Source organism: Ruditapes philippinarum, unplaced genomic scaffold, assembly GCF_026571515.1.
Source record: "Ruditapes philippinarum isolate M1 unplaced genomic scaffold, ASM2657151v2 ctg4226_1_1_1_1, whole genome shotgun sequence".
In the NCBI taxonomy this organism is placed as follows: domain Eukaryota; kingdom Metazoa; phylum Mollusca; class Bivalvia; order Venerida; family Veneridae; genus Ruditapes; species Ruditapes philippinarum.
In genome coordinates this window covers 72,352-96,585 of record NW_026859295.1, presented here as the reverse complement: position 1 = coordinate 96,585, position 24,234 = coordinate 72,352, and the positions used below count along the sequence as shown (strand labels likewise).

Here is a 24,234-nt window from a genome sequence, read left to right as displayed (position 1 = left end):
CCTCTTAAAGCTACATGCCTTCAGAGGATTCAAAATATTTAAAGATATATCATAGTCAAACTTGAGAAAAATATACTAACATTTAATAAATAGTAAAAGAATTCAAGATTCAAGTAATAATTTACATGATGTATGCAATTCGTCAAAAAAGAGAAAAAAATATATAATAAACCAAAAATTAAAGTCTTTTCAGTAAATCCAGCATTTACCTTATTCATGGTATGAAAATTATCATATTTCACTTGTGGCTACCACAGTTATGAAATATTAATTTTGGTACAACTCGATGAAAATAAATCTGGTGTTTAAAGAAAAAACTGGAATATCATCAAATTAAATTTAAAACATGCAATTTTTTTAATATAAATTCTAAAGAGAAAAATATCTAGACACTATCGAAGAAAAATACTTAAAAATTGCTTTAGCAAAATTTATAGTCTCAGCAAACCAATAAGCCATAGAAACAGGAAGATATACAAACATACCTCTTTGTAAATCTTGTAACATGCAATTTATTGAAACTGAATACCACTTTTTACTAGTTATACCTCCACCACAAAATATGGGGGGGGGGGGCGACTATGATAAATTCGCTTTGTCACATCGGTCGGTCGATCGGTGGGTCCGTCCGTCAGTCCGTCGGTCGGTCCGTCCGTCCGTCTCCATTTTCGTGTCCGCTCTATATAGTTCCTATACCAATAGAAGGATTTTCTTCAAACTTGGCTCAAAAGTTCACCTCAACAAGGGGTTGTGCAAAGCCCACGTTGCCCATGTGTCAGCTCAAGGTTAAGGTCACAATTGAAGGTCAAATATCAAACAATCAAATATTAGGCAGTATGTCGTGTCCGCTCTGTAAGTCCTACACGTATTGAAAGATGTTCTTCAAACTTGGCTAAAATGTTCACCTCAACAAGGTAATGTGCAAAACCCATGTCACCCTTTTGTCGGTTTAAAATCAAGGTCACACTTGAAGGCCAAAAATTGACTTAGAAAATATTCTTAAATTTTAACATGTGTCACAAAAAAGATATGCGGGTCAAGTTTCATAACTCTGTATTGCATTTTGACAAAGTTACGCCCCTTTTTAAGTCTTTAAATTTACAAACAATCAATACTAGACAATATGTCGTGTCCGCTCTATAAATTCTATACTAAAGGAAGGATTTTATTCAAACTTTACTCAAATGTTCACCCAAACTGGGCAATGTGCAGAACCCATCTTCCCCTGGTGCTAGCTTAAGGTCAAGGCCACACTTGAAGGTCAAAAATTGACTTAGAAAATGTTTAGTTCATTGGAAAAATGAAAGGTTTTTTGTAACTGTTTCGAACATGATTTGACAATATATATTTATACTATTACCTGTACAATTTGTCTTTTTTCACCAAAGATAATTTCTTTTTATGTATATGTATTTGTGCCACTAAAGTTATTCCCTTTACCACATTTCCAAGTCGTCTTCTGTCAAGGACATTTTTGGGGGTATGAATCGCATTCAGCAATAGTTCTAGTTTTGATATTCTTAACAAATGCAACACCATAATTTGTATGTTTTAGTCTAAGAGTCATTATTCAGACATTTCAGAAATATTAAAGTTTATCTATTACATGTACTACATAACAAACTTTATAAAAAGTTGTATCGATGAAATGCCATTAGCTTTGATTGATTTTTGAATAAATTAACTTTGAAAAATCATCTTTTTAACAGAAATATATGGTGGCTGATTTACGTTATGTCGTTTTTTTCGCTTCTTCGCCTCAAAATGCGAAAATAAGAAGGGACGACAAAGTTTAAAGTTTGACTTTGTCGTCTCTTCGTGTTTTCACTTTTTCGGATTTTCGAGGCAAAAAAGCGAAAATACGACAGGAGGGCGAAAACGACACGCAAACTCTGTCGTATATTCGCATCCCATTTGTCGTATTTTCGCTTCTTCGCGTTCAAAATACAAAAAAAATGCGAAAACACGAAGAGACGACAAAGTATAACTTTGTTGTCTCTTCGCATTTTCGCTTTTTCGCATTGTTACATTTTCGCATTGTTGCATTTTTGCTTTTTCGCATTGTTACCTTTTATAAAAAATAATGTGATATAATGTTCTTGCGGATAACATGTTAAACATAATGTATAAAAAAGCATGGTTGCTACTGGCAAAAAATCAAAAATTCGAAAATGTACAATGCGAGAAAACAAAAACACAACAATGCGAAAAAGCCAAAATGCAACAAATTCGAAAAAGTCAAAATGCAACAAAGTCGAAAAAGCCAAAATGCAACAAATTCGAAAAAGTCAAAATACGACAGATAAAATGCAAAAAGACGACAGATTTTACGAGTCGTATAGTCGCCTTTCTTCTGTCGTATTTCGCTTCGAAAAAAATACGAAGACACGACAAAGTCAACTTTGTCGTCCATTCGTGTCTTCGCATTTGCGGTCTTCGGAGGCAAAGAAGCGAAAACATGACATGGCGTAAATCAGCCACCATAGAAATATGATGAGGTACAAAACCATGGACTGTTTTGGACTTTTGTTACTCTTGTTAGGTTTTAAAGAGATAGGTGGATTTTCAAATCTATATTCCAAGTATATGAATGCAACAACAACTTTTCGAGATGCAAACAGCACATGTGGATTGCCAAGGGATGACGCATTCCATATTCTACGTCATCCTGTGACGTCAGATATACCATGGCTAGGAACTGTGTTACATATACTGTTTGGTTGACTTTGGTATTTCTGCTGTGATCAGGTGTTTAACTTTAAACTCTTTATTCATCGCCCAAAACAATACTATTTTAGGAAAAATAATACACATATTTTCACATGACGTCATTTACGTTATACAAATATAAGTGTAAAGACGCGGTAAATGTTACTGTAGACGCGTCAATAAAAATGACCGTTTTTCACTTTCAACGGTGTTTATATTTAGTTTGTGATAAATAGAATATTAAATTCATGAAAGTTCATTAATAATAATGTAATGCGAGCCTCTTCACTCATTCAATATCCTCTTTATATATTCAGTTGACGACATTCATCTTAAGCCTGACGTTATTTTATTGTTAACTTTTGGTAGGTGATTGTTCAGAGGTCACTTGCGGCTAAAACGTTGTCGCATGCCAAAGCTGGGTCGCTCGTGTCAGGGTACCTCAAGATACTGCCAATGTTTATCATGATAATGCCGGGTATGATCAGTAGAATATTGTACCCAGGTAAACAAATCTTACACTATTGTACCTTGTATCAAAACAAATTTTTTTAAAAAAAAAGAAAAAAGAAAAAAACACACACACAAAAAAGGCTGTTAATAGAATACCATGACAAATATGGCCAATGCTTAACGACACAACAACAACAACAACATTTTTTTTAATTTTTATTTAACGAAGGCGTTTTATTTTTGTGTCCTAGCTATAATAATATCCAAAATACTCAGGACGATTATATGAATATTTTGCTTCTGATGGTATTTGGCAATTAGCAGAGAAACTATGAAAGTAAAAATACCGCATCGTTTTCAATTTGTTACTAAAATGACAAATAATTTTAATTCACATGCTCACACATGCTCTATACCATTATTTAAATGTTATAAAACTCCTTCTCACTTCCAGATATTATTTTTAAGTTTGTCGTAAAAAAGAGTTGTGAAAAGCACGAATATTATTTTTGTGTCAAAATCTAAATTAGATAAAGAAACTGAACTCTACAAAATTGTTTTAAAGAGTGTAAGTCATTGACCATTCTATTTTCCATTCTTTTTTGGATGTTTGTCAATTTGTATATTTATTAGAAATATATACGTATATAATTATCAAATCGACATTTCTATCACAGATGCTGTTGCATGCATTGATGCGGATGAATGTATGAAATATTGTGGAAATCCAGTAGGATGTTCAAATATAGCATATCCAAAGTTAGTCCTAGAACTCTTACCAACCGGTAAACGACTTTTAATTGTTTTTGGCCGTAGTCTGTTTGGTTTCTCCTCGACATGCTCGACTTCCGGTAAATTTACAGGTCATTCGACATTCAATATCCGATATTTACTGGTATTTAATCCGTGGCCGAGTGGTTAAGGTCGTTGACTTCAAACCGCCCCCCCCCCCCCTCACCGCTATTGGTTCGAATCCCGAAAGGGACTGTTGATTCTTTCATGTAAGGAAGCTGTCCAGCTAGCTTTTGGAACCTCTGTGGTTCTACTCAGGAACCCATTTGTGCCTGAAATAGACACGGAGGGGTATCAAAGGTCTTCCTCTAACAGTAAAGCTGGCATTCAACCCAAACAAACAAACAAAAAAACTTGAACAATTAAAGTTTAAACATACATGTACAAGTATTTAAATTCTATAATTTTATATTTTAATGAAATGATTTTAAAAACAAAATCTACCAGTTTCTTGAGAGAAGCTTCCATAAATAATACGAATGATGTAATTGCAATTTTTATTTTTCATGATTTAATGTCACCTTCGGTTTAAGCTCTTAAAATGTTAGGAACATATTCTATAATAAATTAGCTTTACAAAAATGATATTTTTAGGATTACGTGGACTGTTAGTAGCGGTGATGTTGTCGGCCATTATGAGTTCACTAACGTCAATATTTAACAGCTCCAGCACATTGTTCACCATGGACCTTTGGCCAAGGATTCGCAAAAATGCCTCAGAAAGGGAGCTTCTTATTGTTGGGCGGTACGGATTTTTTTCTTCTTTTTCTGCTTTCTTTATTGCATTTAAATATTTGACTTGTTTGTTTGTCTGATTTTACGTCGATTTGTCGGCCATATCTCTGCGGAATGTGCATCTGACAGGCTTTTCTAAAATAACTACCAAGTAATTACTAAATCAAAATACTCCGCTAGTGATATATAATTTTTTACTCTGCGGTGTAGAACCTATGTGTCACGGAGAAATTTGGCTTCGTCCGTGGATCAAACCACCGAGTTTTGGATTCTGAACAAATCTTTTAAAAAAAGTTTCTAACCGTTTGACCAGATAATACATACTACATATTTGTTTCAGTCTTAATGGTATAAGATATATCTGCCAGGGCATTCATTAATCTATATAGAGTTGTTTGCAACTGTAGCTTTCAAAAAATGATTATGATGCATTGAATGCGGATTTTTTTTCAGAGTTTTCATCCTTATTCTGTGTGCATTAAGCATTTTATGGATCCCGCTTGTCAAGTCATCCAAAAGTGGTCAATTGTTTATATATATCCAAGCAGTGCAGGGTTATTTAGGTGTGCCTCTTGGGCCACTTTTCATATTTGCTATTTTCTGGCATCGCATGTCGGAGCAGGTAGGGATATTTCATAATATCAGCACTATAATTAATTTCAAAATGATGTTTTAGCTTACTCTATGTGTATCAGATGTTCTAATACATTTCATTAATAATTTCAATGTCCCCTGGCTCATCTCAAACTCTGTGACATGAGTTGCACGTGAAATAACTAACTTCCGAGACATTACACTCGTATTGAAAATGTTTGAAGTATACAATAGGCATGCTTTATTCCTCTTTCGAAGACTAAATTTGAGATATTAAGTCTATATAATAACGAAATCCCATAAATAGCATGTTGATAAGATATGCATCATTTAATGCAATTTATCTCTGTTTACTTAATAACAATTGCATAACTTCTTTCGCAGCTAAAATTGTCATACATAACTTAAAATGCTATCGCTTCATTTATATACTTCAATGTCCTACATGGCATTCTTCATGGTTAAGATCATTAAAACTTTTACTTAGTATCATGAGTATCTTTTACTTAGTATCATGAGTATGGAGTGGAGTACAATGCTTGAGCTCTTTGCATTACAATATAATGCACCCCGTCTATCAAAGTATTAGAAATATAGTCATGTATTTGGAGCTTAAATTACTATAACCTGTTATTGAGTTTGGATAAGCTTCGTACTGCAGCTAAAGGTTATCGACCTACTTGACGGTTTGTCAATCTTAACGGTGTTGTCAGCGATTACGTACTCCGGACAGATATTACATTGGCGCCTCGCGTTTGACCTTCACACGTTTCATAGAACATCACAATCAAATAAAACAATACTTTGATTAATCTGTTGTGATACAGTCATTGTTACATTGCTCCTTCATATTTTTTTTAAACAGGCTGCATTTTGGTCACTTGTAATCGGACATTTTTGTGGTATCATAAGAATGGTCCTAGATTTCTCAATGCCGGCGCCAGGATGTGGGGAACCTGAGACCCGACCAGCAGTTCTGTATGACGTACATTTTACCTACTTTGGCATCATATCCTTCATCATAACAAGTTTATCTATAGTTATCATCAGCTACTTAACTTCGGCCAGCAGCAAAATTCAGGTAACACTTCATATCATATAAATTAATATTTACTTCTTTGAAGCTTAAATACTAATATACGATAATTCTAGAATGGTCAATATAGTCCAAACATAATGGTTTATGTATTTCTATAAAATTATAAGTATGACTTAATATAATGACAAAAGTATTTGATCACTAAAGACAAAGTAATAGTGATGAAATATTAATACGAAATTACTCTGCCAACATCAGAAATCACAGACATTTTCTCGGCTCGTTTTTAGTATAATCTTATAAATTTTTCATTTCTTTGCTTTTTTCTGTTTTTTTTTTTTTTTTTTTTTTTTTTTGGGGGGTGGGGGGGGGGTGGGGGGGTTATACACAATAAAGATCATACTGCAACATTGCAGCAGAAGACCCAGGTATTCCTCCTGGTCCTTGCATTATTTTAGGCATGAACGGGCATCTACGCAGAACCACTGACTTTCGTAAGCTAGATTGTGCAAGAATCCAAAGTCCAAGACGGGAATTGAACCCCACAGCGGGAAGGGACACGTGGTTAGAATCACTCGGTCACGGACGTCCCCTTAAAATTTAACACTCTCAAATACATAGGCAATGTCCTTAAGTTGTTCGTGTTAAATATCATACTCAAAGCATACGTATATTTGTATTGTTTGATTATAAATCATACCAACACTGCAAATATCATACGTAATTTTTCACGTATTACTGGTGGGAGAAGGCCTCAGGTGTCCACAGTATTACAGGCACAAGCAGCCATCTGAATAGCACCATCGGCCTTCCGTAAGCTAGATGAATAGATTCCTCATATGAAAGAGTCCAAAGTCTCTAACAGAATGCAAACCCACAGCGATGTCGTGCAAATAATTGCATGTCAGCGACATTGACTTTTTTGGCCAGAGAAGCTTTTACACTTAAATAGGACTAAACTTTCAACATTTGTTTTTGTATTTAAGTAGGATATAGACGAAAGAAAAAAAACTCACTTCCGGGTACGCTTCCAAAACCAAGACATTTTGATGTTTTAAAAGGAGCATATATGTATATTATTATTTAGAATATTATATTAACCCTTATGTGCCATTTTTATTTAATTCTGAACCAATGTAGGGATTGACATGGTGGACAAGAAATGAAGCCGTCGAATGCAATGAAAATAATGGTATTTCTAGACAGACAGATATTGAAATTAAAGAAGGTAATATTTAAGCACCTTATTTTTCAAACAACTTAGCCAAACATATTTTCCTGTCATGTCAGTGGAGTCCTCGGTCGTTCGTTTATAGTAAATTACAATGAGACGTTAATAAAACTTATTTGACTTTGTATCATTCAAATCAAATGTAAACTGCTTTTAAATTGATAGATAAATGATTCATATGCATGTTGGTTGAAATACAATACAAGTAACAACATGGAGCTACTGACGCCCCTAAACATACAAATAAAACGTATCAACCTTCATAGATTAGTTGTTCTAACCGATTTTTAACAGCAAATGCTCACGGCTCAAACATATGAACATTGGTCAGATCGATGTTTATTAATTGTAAATGAACACTACTTATACCGATTGATTTGATTTTAATATTTTTTAATAGGAAAAGATGAACAAGACGAAAACGACCATGTAACCGGAAAACATCGACTTATAACAATATTGTATCAAGTATGTGGAATACCTCGGAAGGGAGTCACTGTGATCAACGTTGACGAAGAAAAGGAAAATATTTATAAAGAACGGTTCCTGAAAGAAACATCTTTTATGAAAAGTTTTCTTGACATTAATGCATTTATAGGAATACTTGTGGTCGTGTTCCTAATTGGATATTTTCATTGATTTTTTAAACATTTTTTTTTCCAGATTTGTCATTCGTTCTTCCGTTATTCGATGGTTCATTTGTCCAATTAAATTCATTTATTTGCTCATTTGCTCATTCATTCCTTCTTTCTTGCTCTCTTACAATTCTTCATTTCTTGCCGAAGTCCTGATCTCCGTCCTAATCGTTCGTTCATTCTTTCTTTCGTCCGTAAGATACCTTTTGTTCGTTAGATTCCTTTTGATCTAAATTAAACTTATTCTGCTTTCCATAGATGTAACGACAATAAATCAGCTTAACAGTCACTAGCGTGTTCAAAGTCCTTGGTTAGCAAACGCTAAATTTCATATTTCCATTTAAGAGAGAAACTAAAATAGCAGAATCATATGCAAACAGTAACAGTTTTTAAAACAGCATTTCCGTAAATTAAAAAGAGCAGTGACTGAAACATTGTTGTTGTTGTACACCACATTTTACATCTGCAAATGATAAATGAGTGCCAGATATATCAATGCATAGTTGTTGTGTACCACATACATGTAAATATGAATGGAACATTCTGCCTCAAACCTTATATTTTTCATTTTGCTTTAAAGAATAGTTTGGCCTGCAGCATCATTTTTTTTTGCAAATCTAACAGAATCATGCAAATATAAATATTTTTATCTTAATACAATTTTAAATAATCGAGCAGATGGAAAAAACATGTATCTGTAGAAAAAGAACTTTGACACGACATTAAAACTTATACAGTACTAGTATATTAAGTTTGCTTAAATAATTTCACAAGCCACTTGCTTTATTTCTTTTGTGTATGATTTCATCTATATAGACAATAAATATGGTTAAACTAAACTAAGAGGCATTTGAGAATTTAATCCCAGTTTGGGCCAAACAGAAAAGATTCTGTTTTACCTACATAAAGTGATGGTTGATTGCTAACAACCTATTCGCTGACCATATGGAGATCCGAAGAAATATTTTTGTCATGCTTTACCAGATGACTACATAGTAGATTCGTCCGCATAAAAAGGTAATTTGGTTTTGATATCAGCGGACAAATCATTAAGCTAAACATACGATATACATATATTAAAAAGAGGAGGGTGCCTAAAACTGATCCTTGTGGAACACCACACATGTTATTGAAGAATTTGTAAAAAGTAGCTTCCTATTGGAAACATTTGAAGATAACTACAAGACCGATTGACCGATGTTATAGGTGAATTACAAACATACAAGGTGATGTTTATAAATTTCAATACGAAATATAATCCGTTAGATGAATGAGACATGTGCCTGTATGTATTCACTTTCTTAACCTGATTGGTATTTATACAGTGTGCTTTAGTTAACAAGGTATTCTTTTAATAGTTATAGTAAGCACTCTCAAAAATATTGATATAGTACTTACAATAGAAACTGGAAGATTATTGCCAACATCATTTTTGTTTTATCAAACAAAGAACTACACGGGATGTCTAAATATCACCCGGAACCAGTCCTTGTATTACTGACAGGTATATAACGCCCAGTAATAATTGGAGCAAGAATACCAATAAAAGCTTTAATTAAGTCGATGAAAGAACTGGTTTAAGCAAACAAAAGTTATTTTTTTATACGATTTGTTAAATAGTTTGTGTCTGACTGCCCTAACTAGCACAAAGATGGAACTGGTTTCCATATATCCGGTATGTATTCTGCAGTTAAATGTCCAAGAACAAGAGGTTAAGGATTTGTTTATTTTTCTGACATATTGCCCATACTAATTCAAGTTAAATATACAAATATGCATTTTTAGTTTACATGCACACGAGTTTGGTTATAATAATAAAATCCCCGAACTTGTTTGTTTCTTTTGAATTATTTTATAAATATCTAGTGCTATATCTCTGCTGTTTGCAGAGACAAAACTTTTGTTTGAATTTTGAAAAGAAAAAGAAGAATTTCAGAATGCCTGTAAGAAAGAAATATGTTGGTATATTTACTAACTGCGAACTATACATGCACAAAGTCATTGCTAAAAATTAAAAAGGAAACCCTACTTGAAATGGCAGCATGATATTTAGTTCCAGAACATTTTTATTTCTGTTTACGCACATTATTAATAGGCGTTAAATCACAAACAGAGACATTCTATGTTTAATTTACAATTCTTTCGGGAAAGGACCTTTAGATTATGGGAACAGCGTAATTTTTACCGTTTTTAAAGTTTATAAAAAATATTTCGTTAGATCTAATAGCTTTACTGTATATCCTTTAACTTTTACGGATCGATAGCACTCAATAACTCAATAACAATGGTTATCCTTATATCTATATTGAAGAAATAATAGAGCTGTTAACACTTCTTTTGTCATATAGCATTCGTCTTGATATCGTATTTCATGTGTATAACCCATTTATTGAAGTTTAGGTCAAAAATGAAAACCCAATATTGATATATAGTCATATTTTTTATATATTTACCAATACTTTTTGAGTTAAGGTTAACAGCCCCGGTGGACTTTAAACATGGCGGATTATACATTTATCGTGATATTCCTATTGGCAGTTTTTGGTAAAATATATATATTTTTTACAAATTTTATGTTTAAGGATTTGTTTGATAAGTTTGATAAATATTAGTTATAATCGATTATCTTTCAAGTAATCAGATAAATAAACCTAACATAAGAGTAATTTGTTTTTAAACTTCAACTTTTTTTAGGGCAATGTCATTTTACGAGATTATTGATTAAACAAATCTAATTGGGTACAAACTTATTTTTCCATTTATTTTTAACCAGCATGGACTTAAAGGAAAATATTTTGCCATCAATATAAATACGTCTTTGCAGTCTGACCAGGCTCTGTCCTGTTGGTAGCTTAAAGTTCAAATCCCGTCAACTTTTCCAAATCAAAGCTGAATCGACATAGCAATCCTTTACATATTATCATAATATAATCAGAAGTCCATTTCGGGATTTGAACCCACAGCTATGGGGTCATTGATTTGGAGTCAGCGACCTAGCTTAGAGTATGTCAAAAAGGCCGCGATAGACACGATAATGTAATAGCGCAGCCTTACACGGGTATCTAGCTCACAGTCTCTCTGTTAGGAATTTTAGTACGAAACAGTGTTGTAGTACCAAACAAAACAGATATCAGCTTCTGTACCGTGCAAAGTGAAAGATTTAACAATGGCTAACAAATATTTAGAGGATTAGTTTTTCGATAAAGTGAAATATGGAATATAGTTTCACAAAACATGATAAAAGTCCACATATTTTCATTTATTTCCAGCCGGGACGGCGAGTGAAGTAAATAATGTATATAGAAATTTATCATGTAAAATGACAATATGTTCCATATTTCACGGAAAACAAAAAGAAAATAAATAAATAAAATAAAATAAAAAGAAATACCAACCTTTTTTTACTTAATTTTACCTTCAAGGAAAAATGTTCTAGATGTATTTGTATGCAGATGCAATCGCACAGCGCGCAGTTATACATTTTTTATAGGTACAATGTACAATACACAATTAACCACAGAACAAAATAATTTCTGCTGATGAAATGAATAGCTGAAGACTAAAGAAACATCTGAGAAAGTAGTTCCAAAAATGAATATGACTTTTAGCTCCGCCCACTTTCATATTAATTTTTTTCCACAAATATGAAATAATTCATGGGTATAATGAAATAATTAAAAGTTATCTATTTATTTATAACACAGTCACACGTAGGCGTCATTTTTAGGTGTTTTTTTCTGTAATTAGGTTTGGTTCAAGGCGGTGGAGGACACGGAGGTAGTCACGATGAAGACGAAGATAAGTAAGTAGTCTACTTATTTAGGACTACGAACCATAACGAATCCAGGCTAGCTAGTCAATCTTTTCGATAAATTTAATTCTTGTTTGTAATTTCTCAACGGTTGAGTTCAAGTCACGTTTATTTGATATACATTTTTTTAAGATAAGCATCATTGTATGGAATAACAAACATAAATTGTATATTTACTACATATTATCATAATTATAATTATATGAAAGTTTAATCTGACATGGAAATCACAGGCAATCAATTGGCACTTCTTTTAAGTTTTTGTTCTTTTACAAGTTTATTGTTACCACAGCGTATTTAGTCAGTTAATGTAAAGACTAGAATAAATTATTTTATTCAGTGAGTATTTTAACCGTATACATATATTTAAAACTTGTGTTTGGCTAAGCAAACAAAATTTACTAAAAACACTCGAGCCAAATTATGCAAAAATACTGTTTTAAATCTCGTTTTTAAAGCTCAAATCCAAATCATAAGAGTAATTTTCAATTTGAAATAAAACGTAAGTGCTATTTCTAAAATTGCAACTTTGTACATGTAACATTTATTTATTCAATATCTTTCTAATGGGGTAAAAAGCGCCAGAGAGTATTTTAAACACCATATCACACCAACACAAAAAATCACGATGTCCAAACACAATGTCAAAAATGAAAATTATGATGTCCCAACACCATATCAAAACAAAAAATCACGATGTCCCAACACCATATCACAACAAAAAATAACGATGTCCCAACACTTTGACACAACAAAAAATCACGATGTCCCAACACCATATCACAACAAAATTTATAATGGCCCAACACTATGTCACAATAAAAAATCACGTTGTCCCAACATCATATCACAACAAAAAAATTCGATGTCCCAACACCATGGCACAACAAAAAACCACAATGTCCCAGCACCATATCACAACAAAACATTACGATTTTTCAACATCATGTCACAAAAAAGTCACGATGTCCCAACACCATATCACAACAAAAAAATTACGATGTTCCAACACCATATCACAACAAAAAATCACGATGTCCCAACACCATATCACAACAAAAAAATTACGATGTTTCAACACCATATCACAACAAAAAATCACGATGTCCCAACACCATATCACAACAAAAAATTACGATGTCCCAACACTATGTCACAAAAAATCACGATGTCTAAACACCATGTCAGAGCAGTAATTTTTTTTACCATTTCAACTGAATGTGGACGAAATATAATATAGATAATATAAAATATAATAATACAAAAATGAAAAAACACATTTGTGTGTGTTTATATCTAGAACACCTTCTGCACAAATGCATGTACAAATAATCGTGTATCTACAACTACACACGTTATTACATATATGTATATCTATTTAGCATTACACACTTAAATTCGCATATAATGTCTAAATTTTCATCTCGTAGATACGAATAAAATATATCTAGAATTATACAAATTTAATGAACTTTTGTTTTAGTTTCTATATTTAGATAAACACATATGAAGCACATATGTATATGCATAATAATATTACTCGAACTGCACAAATGAATGGTATCATTCACATATGTGTATCTATATTTAGAACGAAAAAGCTTACTGTTGGGCAGATTGCGGCTATTGCCATTGGTGGCGGCGTGTTGTTGGCTCTGATCATAATTGCTATTGTTGCTATTATAAAGAAATGCAAGGCCAAGCCGGAAGTGAACCCCGAGGAGGACAAACGAAGTAAGTTATTTCTATAAATAGCTGCAAAAATACGTCATGAATCTGCAGGTGCGCTATGCATTTCTGTTATATTAATTTAATACGCCAATTTATGATCTTTATACTGTTAAATATTATTTAACATTACAAAGTAAAAATGTTTTGAAAATTAAAAACAACAACAACAAAAACAACAACAAAAGCATATGACAGCGTATAAATTAAATGTTATGTAAATCGACTTACAGAAAACCCAACTCTGTGCTGCATCATTTATTCAATTGTTTCATTCTTTTCGTGTTACATTCGTACACATTTTGTATTTAGGAGAATTGTATATATATTTTTCCAACATATATTTCAGACAAAACAGTGGTTACTCCCATGGGCCGCACAAACAACCCGCTATATGATGATTTACCACCAAAGTACAGCTTGCGCTCTCAGGGGCCGGGTAAAGATGTGTATCTCCCTCCATACCAAGGGGAGGAAAAGAAAACAGCTCTTCCGGAGTAAATTACGAATTACTGCCCCTGAGGGATGACAGAGTAGATTATAAACTTATATTATCTCGAATGTTACAAATTTAAAGAGAATGTGCTTTGCCTATGCATTGATCGATGAGAATTTTTTCGCAACTAGATATATATTTTTATACGAAATTCAGTTAAGAAAATTAGTGTTATTATTGAAGTATGCAAACATTTATGCAGCCTTGACTGATAAGGGCATTGTACATGTATATGTGTGTGTTTTTTTTTCTTCTAGAATTAAGAACAGTTCTGATGCTTTGTCAGTATAATATATATATTTAGACCGTGTTTTACTTTTGTGTAACTGATATCGCAGAGACACGTCTTTCAATTAGATTATTTATTATTTTGAATTTAAGAACATGGCATCATAAAAAAGTATATAAATATTATATAAATATCAACAATTCACGCAACGCTACAAATGTTCATACTTGTCACATTGGAAATATTACAAATATCCAAATGGTACATTTTTTTTTTCAAAAAGGAAACTTTGCACATTGTAGACCAATCCACTTTAAACAGATCGTCACGAAAGATAATTATAATTCATTTATCGTCAACCACGTACGTGTTGTTTTACACTGTATTTTTACCTTGTTTATACCATTACCATCTTTTCACCCGACTCATCAATTTTTACCTATGAATAAACATGCTTGAACTCAAAGGGGGTAAAGATAACACGTCATTCTCCAGCATTGCATATTTTCAATATTTCAAAGTCTCTAGATTATAAAGAATTTTGCTGTGATACGAGGATCAATTGTTTAATTTAAAGAATATGTACTGTTTTCAATAACGCCCGAGGTAAGCCAAATCCATCCTTCCTGTTTCTGTGGCATATGACCCAAGCTATTGTTGCTCCGAATAACAAAACATACCTGGTCCAACGGAATTGCAAATTAAGGTCCAATTTGACTGAAATAACAACTATACAAATGTATTTTATGAAAGTTTTTTTAAATGTTATTTTATAACATACAGGATATTTGTTTATTTTAATGAATGTTTTTAATAATACATGTACAATGAAAAGTAAGAAAAATTGCAAGTTTTGTTTTCATGGGCGTATATGAAAATACAGATATTTCCCCACTAATTAATGTAGGATTTAAAGCATATTCGCACGCACGCATGCACGCACATAACAACAACAACAACAAAACAATCATTTTAGTTCATGTCTCAGTCTTGCACATTTTGTAAATGAAAAACTAGCAACTTTCGATTGTTTTCATTAAAATTGTTACATGTATTGGCAATGAGTAAAGAATATACTTTTCAATTTACTCAACGATATAATTTCATCATCTTTAGATTTTCATTGTAAATATGGTTGTATTGCATTTTCAGCAGCATACCACCAGATTCAAGCCAATCTTTTATGAAAATTTTTAAAATTTATTTAAAAATAAAATATTGTAAAGTGAACAAAGAAAATAATTTAAACACTGCAAAGAACACTTCAAATGCACGTAATTAACAAAAACAGGTCACAGTAAGCAAAAAGTAGCCGTTACTATGTAAGTAACGCAGTATAAAATATGTTGATAAATACTACAAAATCAGTTTACATCTCATTTAAATTATTACTTCAATCTTAAATCGTTTTAATGATTCTTACATTCTTAGTATATTTTCCTTATGTTAATTTTTCTTGAAATATTTTGGCTCATCTGGCATGCAGCTTAAATACAAGGCTTTCTATTCGATTATCTACTTGTGTAGGTATTTGACATATTTTCTATATATAGTACATGTAGTATTTATTTTTCAAATATATATCATTTACAAGTCATCAATCTATCATGCATTGTCTGTATTTAATTATTTGCTGCATATTATATTTATAGTGCAAATATTTCTGTTTTTCTTCTTCTATTTTTATACAAAATACACAAGTTTTGCTTTTGTAAATAAACATAATCACATTGTGTGTATCCGTAGTTTTTCAATCTTCGAAGTATTCCTCAGTTTTACAAAAATTCTAAAATCGTTGACCCGGAACAAACATCATTTACTTCAGATTACAACGCAATAAAATGTAGTTCCTCGGATGGAACTATTTGAAAATATCTAACTATAGAAATAGATTTCTTAGATTAATTATGATGACACGATATGGCTCACGAGATCTCACGCACATTTACAAAACTTATTTTCATCTGTTTTCATGAACTGTGACGTTATTCATTTTAATATATTCGCCCGTTGAAAAATAGTTCACCACAATACAGGGTAAATGCACCTTTTTTCCGGCAGAAGCACAAGTACACATTAAAAGTCCGAGCCATAAGTGCGAAGAAAGGACCTCTGATGTTAATGCACGAAAATAAACGCATGAGCGCAATTCTTGCATAAAAGTATACGTTTGTTTGATTATTTTGTCGTTCCAACGATGCGTGCTCGCGTGATTTTATTCGTTAATGCTTGATTTCTTTTCTGTTAATGTACATGTATGTAAACTTACGTGCACAGTTTTTTTGACTGTATATTGTTTTAACAGAAATGGGATACAGATAACAATGCTGTATGCTTTAGACCTTCGGAACTAAGCTCGTTACATTCTAATCCCATATACCAGCATGCATTTTAGTTTACGCACAGTGCCTCCATGGAACGGTGCTGACTTTTTTCTGTTGTTGCTGGTTTTTTGTTTTGTTTGTTTTTTTTTATTTTTTTTTTCCAAAATTCAACTTAAATAAATCGATAGTACTTAATAACTGTCTGTGTACTCGTAATCTAAAGTATAAAATTACAGCTTTTATTGATAAAACGCAATAGTTTTGATATCATATTCCAAATGTATATAGTCTGTCTTTTGAAGTGCAGGTCAAAATGTAAAACCAAGATCGACAAAATCGATATAATTATTATAATTAAATATGTACCACCACTGTTTTAGTTTGGCATACGTTCACAGATACGGCGGACTTTAAACATGGCGGATTATAAATTTACCGTGGTAGTCCTACTGACAATAATTGGTTAGTATTATTTAATTATTTGATTATTGAATTAAACATTTTTTAATTTTGAATTAATTTCAAAACTACAATTTATATGATACATATGCGAATGTCTACGGAAAACTACATCTAAAGGCCTACATCTTATTATTTTTTTAATACGGCACTGGCATGGCGTTTAAACATTTTAATCTTTAATTATTTAAAGACACAATTTTATCTCAATTAATGTAATGCATGTAAAGAATATCAACGGAAAAATAAACTACATTTTAAAGATAGAATCTTGTTTCTCTATACGACACTGTTTTTTATATATCTTTTTTCTTCTTTTTGATCATTCATTAAATAAATATAATCATTTCCGTATAAAAAGCTAAATATAATCATTTCCGTATTAAAAGCTTTTTACAAAAGAAAAAAAAATAAATAAAAAAAAAAATACTTCATTTCAAATTTTTACACGATGTAAGGCAGTTTACAGTATTGTTTTAAATTATATTCGCAAACACTATATCTAAATGTACATTTCTGGTTCGTCTAAAGATTCTCACATATGTAACTTCTAAGACTTGTTTATGAATAGAAATCATTCATATGGCCAAAAAAGAAACCCTAAATATTGCCCAAAACGGCAAAATTGAAAATGTTGCAGGCTTGGATTGACTTAGCTAGCCTGTCCAATGAACGTGCACATTCAGGATCACTTCGATTTGTATGCTGTGAAAAGGGTTACGCCTCAACGCGGCAATTTTAAAGTCAAAGGTTTTTCTTTTGTAAAGAGTTATTTATACGTATAACCACACATACATATAAAGAACCTGTAGCAATGTTTTGGTATGATAGATTCAGCTTTGTAACACAGTGGCACTCGTTGATAAAAAATATTTTTACATCCTGTTTTCATACCCACGGTAACCGTTTTTCGTGAACTGGATATAACTTCGTTCACTTAAGAACACTATTAAACACACTTTTAAACACTATTTATTTTGTAATTGCATTTATTTCTGTTGATAAACTGCATATCTGACAAATTTAGTTAATTATATCAGTCAACTCAGCTTTATCAGAGAGCTCACCAATATACATTGTAAAGAGAGGAAGGGAACGGAATATTTATGGTTTGAAAACATTTAAATCGAGGAGAACTTTTTAACAATAATGTCTCTTTCAACTGAATAAAAACGATAGGGCTATTTGGGACTATTTCTTATCGATGTAGTCATTGGCTGTAAATGCATGGATTATTGCACACGGCATGACCTGCAGATTTCCTCAACAGGCTTTTTGTGGCATTTTAAGATTTAAAAATGGACCACACATTAAAATCTAAAAAATGACAAACATGACGCATATACTAAATAAGTGAATTATCAAATATGTAAATAAAGAAGTAAGTCATTTGACAGTTGAAGGATAAAAATTGAATATACTCTTCAAATGTAATCGTAATTTTACTAAGCTTATGTTAGCTATCAATTATTCAATGGACGCATCAGTGGCATATGGACCCCAGTCGTAGATCTTGCCGATGTTGCTATTACAGATGTTAATGTAAATTTAAATAATTATTGATAATCATTGTTATTTCCGTCTTTTTGAATGTTTTGTTTCAAGAAATTTGACTGTGATCGATGGCTGTTGGTTTGTAAAATCATTTATCTGTTTACTATTTTCTACTTTCTTTACTCCACATGGCGTCCATTCTCGTTCTTATTCATGGCTATTTTAGGTCTTTTTTATAAATAGAGAATCACAAGTAATGCAACTTCCAAGTTCAAATTGTGATTTCGTTTATCAAACTCTAGAAATTTATTATACAACAATTCCAGAAAAATACATACCTTTTAAAAGTCTCTCTTTTGAAGACAGAAGAACCTATACATCACATTCACGAGTGTCAGTGTTTGTCAGTTACTCTTTACAAAAATAAACTGAAAAAATACCTTTAGCTTTACAACACTCGCGTTAAAGTGTAACCCTTTCCATAGCATACAAAAGTGTGTTTTTTATTTTAACTCTTTCTCTCACTCAGAGCACATATATTTCTTATCAATTTCGCCATTGTGAAATAGAATAAAACACATTTTACTACATAGGATAAAATGAGCAATACTTTAAACATCTTCAAAACGAAACCAAAATATTATTTTCCGACAGGACTAAATCTACGTGATTTGACGTGCACTTTTGCGATACAAGTAAGTGTTATTGCTTTTAGGAACAATCAGTTTTTTCACCATCTCTCTGTGAAAGATCAACAATGAAAAACTAAATTTTAGAAAGAGAACGGTAGTCATGTTGCTTCGCATTTGGAACGGATTGTAAAATCTGCTTTAAACTGTAGTCCTTTTTTTCGACTTGGAAGTGGTGCCAAAATTGACAATTGAATAAAAATTTAAGATTTATGTCATTCATAATAAAAATATGACCATATTAAGGTAGAGTTTTGCCTTCCGTACTCCCGGTTGATGTAAACCTGACTTTTTAATCATGACGTAGACCAGATAACGCCAGAAAACGAAATAGCTTGCAACTGAAGCCCGCTCTAATACAAGCAACTTCCAAGGTTATGCAAAGTGTTTGATAAAACGGCTTATAAACTGACAAAGATCCAATATTCTGTGGAAAGCTTATATTTTTCCCCGTAGACTGGTGCATATCTCAAATAAATTGGTACAGAAATAAAATATTTACGGCTATTTTCTTTTCCGAATCGAGCGTAATTGTCTTGGAAATGATGCCGAAAATGACGTCAATGTCACGTGGTATGGCCACACTGTTCTCTAGATAATGTTTCTATATTCAAGCGGCTTTCAGATATATCGTATCATATAATTATCAAATAAAAATTTAATGAATTAAGTTAGAAAATCAAATTTTGCCGACCATTAAATACATAGATAATCATGGACAATAAGGAAACCCCTACGATTCGCCTAATCTACCGGTCCACATCCTATATTTAAATATTAGTATTAAAATGGACGATTCCTTTCCCTATCTTCTATATTTAGAAAAATACATCCCTGATGCGTTTTAAATAGCTCTCGGGCAAGGCTTTACATTGCTACGAGATAAGGTTTCTGAAATACTTAGCTTGTAACAACATAGAATAATTGTTAAAACAGAAAATACAAAATGAAGACCGCTTTAAAGGGATGCTTCTATATTGATTTTTGCTTAAGTAGCCGGTGCTAGAAGGCATTTAGGTTAAATCAAACCGAGCCTGCAACATTTTCAATCTTGTCGTTTTAAAAGATTTTTTTTCTTTAATGGAATAATCGAGTCGAGTTATTCATACTCAAAAATCACGTTTGCACCGTGAATAGTTAAAATATATATTTTAAGGTTATATCATGATTTCTTAACTTTGTGGTCCGCATGTGCACTATAAAAAACCGGCATCTGACTAGAACCTCCATAATTATGATCAGATTCTTTTATCATTCGGGCATAATGTCCCCTCCATCGTTAGATATAGCACCACTTATACAGGAAACATGTGTACAGTCCCTTTCTTCCGACAGCCTTTTATATTTCTAAACCAAACATTGATTACACGTAGATGCAGTTTTAGTTATAGTGCTGACGCATATATCTTATCGCGTTAATAATACTAAAGTTAAAATTGTCAAAAAAAAAATATACAAATAAAAATGAGCCGCGTCACGACAAAACCAACGGGATTCGTTTGTGACCAGCATGGATCCAGACCAGCCTGCGCATCCGCGCATTCTGATCAGGATCCATGCTGTTCGCTATCAGTTTCTCGACTTGTAATAGGGTTTGTAAGCGAACAGAATGGATCCTGATCAGACTGCGCGGATGCGCAGGCTGGTCTGGATCCATGCTGGTCGCAAAAAAAACGTTGGTTTTTTCCTGACGCGGCTCAGATGTGTTTAAAATGTAATACAGTTTCATGACAATGTTTAGTTTTGTTCTTTGATAAGGTTTGGTCCATGGCAAACACAATAGCCACAGTAGTGATGATGACGATGACGGGTATGTATCATTCTTTTAAAGGACTAAGAACTCTAACGAACATTAACGAACTCTAACGGACGCTTACGAACCCTGACGAAACGATACACATCGGCTAAAATCGTTATAACCCCAAATCTACTTTTGTGGCCTGATAATTATACATGAGTAATTCCTGTTACGTAAAAGGAAGTACTCCTCCAGATCTGTTACGTCATTATTTGAGACGAAATTCCAACTAAGCGACTGGAATACATTCTCTAAGGATCATTTTTGCTAAATTTACCAATGTCTTTATGTTTTATATCTCAATACGCAGATGAATATTTCAACAATTCATTCCTGAATAAAATTAAGTAAGATCAAGTTTAAAAAGTTAATAAGAATTTACAACATTAGCTTTGTAGTCAAATGCATTTATGTAAAATTACAAGAACAAATTAACAAATTAACATAAATTGTAATTAGAACTTACACAATTGAATTATCATGTATATCTATATTTAGACGGAAAGGGCTTTCTGTTGGTAAGACGGCTGCCATTGCTATTGGTGGAGGCGTATGTATGGCTCTCCTCATAATTGCTATCGTTGCAATTGTAAAGAAATGCAAGGCCAAGCCGGCGGTGAACCCCGAGGAGGACAAACGCAGTAAGTTGTTTCTATAAATAGCTGCAAAAAATACGTCACATAGATCGACAGGTGTCCTTGTCATTTCTGACTGATTTATTTCTTCATAATAATTAAAGTTTGGTAACTTTACAAGCTTCAAGTTTCTCATATCTAGAGGTCGTGAAATAAAACATTACGCGTACTATACCATGACGACAAAAAGAAGAAGAAGATTTTATTATTTAAAATTCACATGTGAACAACCCTCTAGTTTAGGCTAAAATGTCCATGACCTGTAACAAAATAATATTACAACATCATTGCAATACAATACAATACAATACAATGTAATGCAATACAATACGTTAAGATACGATACGATACAATAAAAATACAATGCAAAACAATAAAAGTCAATGCAATACAATGCTAGACAATGGTAGACATAAAATAATGGAAGTTATATGATAGATGGAATTCCTGTAATGACTTGTCGAATTTTACAAAATTACTATTTATCTGGTAGTTTAAGAATAGTACCATAAGAGCGTGACTTTTTCTACGAATTTCGTAACAGAAATGAGTAAGGAACACTAGTCCTGCAAAAAATATTTGTTTTGCTTAACTCGTAAAACAAGTATTCTATATGCTCGAGAACTTATTCTCTTTCTCTCTTGTGTTTCAGACAGTACAGTGGTTATACCAATGGGCCACACAGTCAACCCGCTATATGATGATTTATCACCAAAGTACAACTTGCACCCGCAGGGGCCGGTCAACGAAGTTTATCTCCCACCGTACCCGGAAGAGGAAAAGAAAATTCCCCCGGTGTAAATTAACAACGAATTAACAACGAACTGTTCCTTTGATTAAGTGAATTAAAAACTGAAAATACCCAGAATATTACAAAAGAAATTGCAATACGGTATTCCATAACTTATGAAAATTCATCAGAATAAAAAAAATTTTTTCACTAGAAGCTACCTTAACAAATAGATACCATCACTTAACTTCGTTAACACCCTCGACAGCATTTATAATTTAAATTATTTTCTGTTTGTTATTTTCCAACCCTTTTTTAAGATTTTTTTTTTAATTTTGTTCTAGAAATTGTGACATCGGGTTTATTACCATAGTAGGATATACCTTGTACATAGTAAAGCTTGGGTTTTAATCGTTTTTTCTTTCCTTTAAATTCCGTTAATTGAACTCATTTTAACGCATACTTTCACATATAATCTTGAAGCGGGCTTCTTTGATTTTAGTTGATACATTGTATTCAAGTGTATAATATGTTTTTGTCTTGACAAAATGCAAGAAAAACGTACTAAAAAACGATAGACAGTCACGAGACATTGAAGACGATGCTTTTAAAACATTCAATGGTGTAAATGTAGTTTTTTAAATAATTTTAAATAATAAAAATAATTAGATTCCAGTTTAGAGACGCTTAAAACTTTAATTTGCTTCTATTTAGAGTACGAGACCACCAGGAAATCTTTAAGTGTTTTGTAAAAAAAGAGATAAATCTGCTACGATTTAAGTCTTATCATTAATTTATATATATATATATATATGCAATTATGCATGCTAAGTTTATTAACTGTGCAAATAAACAAACAAAATTTAACCATCTATCTTATAAAAAACAATTATTTTATTAGCAAATAAAAATTGTTATTTAGTTAATAATCGTTATACTTTCATCTTTAGTTAGCAATCAAAATATTCGTAACGTATTTGAGTAATTCAATATCATTTACACAGTTAAGTTTTTAATATTTTCAATTTTTGTTATAACACCACGATATTATCATCAACAGTTTTTTTTATTTCAATGGTTACATTCCACTAAAACACCATATTATCTTTGTGATAATAATGTTTATATTGTTGATTTACATGTTGTTATTTTTATGTTGTCATTGGTGTTAAATTGGACAAGTATTTCTTTTTTACAAGTTATAGATTTGTTTTACATTGTTAATCATTATTTCATTGTTCCATTTTACTTTTATAAAGTAATCGTTTCTGTTTGTCTGTTTGCTTTTTATATCTTTTTTTTTATAGTTTTCTTTGTTAATAAAATTTGAGATTCTGTATATTGTTTTGTATTATTTTCAGCATTATAACAGAAAGTTGAACAATAATGTGAACATATATCCCTGTCGAAAACATAATAAACTGAATTCATCATTGCATGCATACAGCTTTAATATTAAAATGACGGTGACCTTGATGACGTTAAGAAATATATCACAAAAAAGAGCCTATTGACCTGCCAGTGGGTGACAATTTATTCTTCCCACGTGACAAGTGCAGAAGATGATCAAACGTCACACGTGTCGGATAAGAGACGTATCTTAATCTGTAGCCAGTGAAATTATTCTGACAATATAATTTCAAAAGTTGTGTA

The 24,234-nt window shown here is 32.1% G+C and overlaps 2 protein-coding genes and 1 pseudogene across 2 annotated transcripts; all 3 read left to right on the top strand.

Annotated features, from left to right (window-relative positions):
* Nucleotides 1-8,215, top strand: part of LOC132755986 (sodium/glucose cotransporter 4-like) — a 28,929-nt pseudogene extending 20,714 nt beyond the window's left edge.
* A 2,341-nt stretch (nt 8,216-10,556) lies between these two features.
* Nucleotides 10,557-16,104, top strand: LOC132755985 (uncharacterized). The gene is made up of 4 exons (XM_060746923.1): nt 10,557-10,732; nt 11,936-11,990; nt 13,591-13,733; nt 14,077-16,104. The coding sequence occupies exons 1-4, from the start codon at nt 10,687-10,689 to the stop codon at nt 14,226-14,228; spliced, it is 396 nt and encodes a 131-aa protein (XP_060602906.1). The 5' UTR covers nt 10,557-10,686; the 3' UTR covers nt 14,229-16,104.
* A 1,028-nt stretch (nt 16,105-17,132) lies between these two features.
* Nucleotides 17,133-23,394, top strand: LOC132755984 (uncharacterized). The gene is made up of 4 exons (XM_060746922.1): nt 17,133-17,238; nt 21,177-21,228; nt 21,715-21,857; nt 22,504-23,394. Exons 1-4 carry the CDS (start codon nt 17,193-17,195, stop codon nt 22,650-22,652), a joined length of 390 nt encoding a protein of 129 aa, XP_060602905.1. The 5' UTR covers nt 17,133-17,192; the 3' UTR covers nt 22,653-23,394.
* The last annotated feature ends 840 nt before the right edge of the window (nt 23,395-24,234 follow it).

Bases quoted from the DNA above. Each gene is read 5' to 3' on its own strand.
- LOC132755985 (XM_060746923.1), top strand. From the start codon at position 10,687: ATGGCGGATTATACATTTATCGTGATATTCCTATTGGCAGTTTTTG. The intron at 10,733-11,935 runs GTAAAATATATA...TTCTGTAATTAG, and splicing joins ATTCCTATTGGCAGTTTTTG to GTTTGGTTCAAGGCGGTGGA. The intron at 11,991-13,590 runs GTAAGTAGTCTA...ATCTATATTTAG, and splicing joins CACGATGAAGACGAAGATAA to AACGAAAAAGCTTACTGTTG.
- LOC132755984 (XM_060746922.1), top strand. From the start codon at position 17,193: ATGGCGGATTATAAATTTACCGTGGTAGTCCTACTGACAATAATTG. The intron at 21,229-21,714 runs GTATGTATCATT...ATCTATATTTAG, and splicing joins AGTGATGATGACGATGACGG to ACGGAAAGGGCTTTCTGTTG. The intron at 21,858-22,503 runs GTAAGTTGTTTC...CTTGTGTTTCAG, and splicing joins CCCCGAGGAGGACAAACGCA to ACAGTACAGTGGTTATACCA.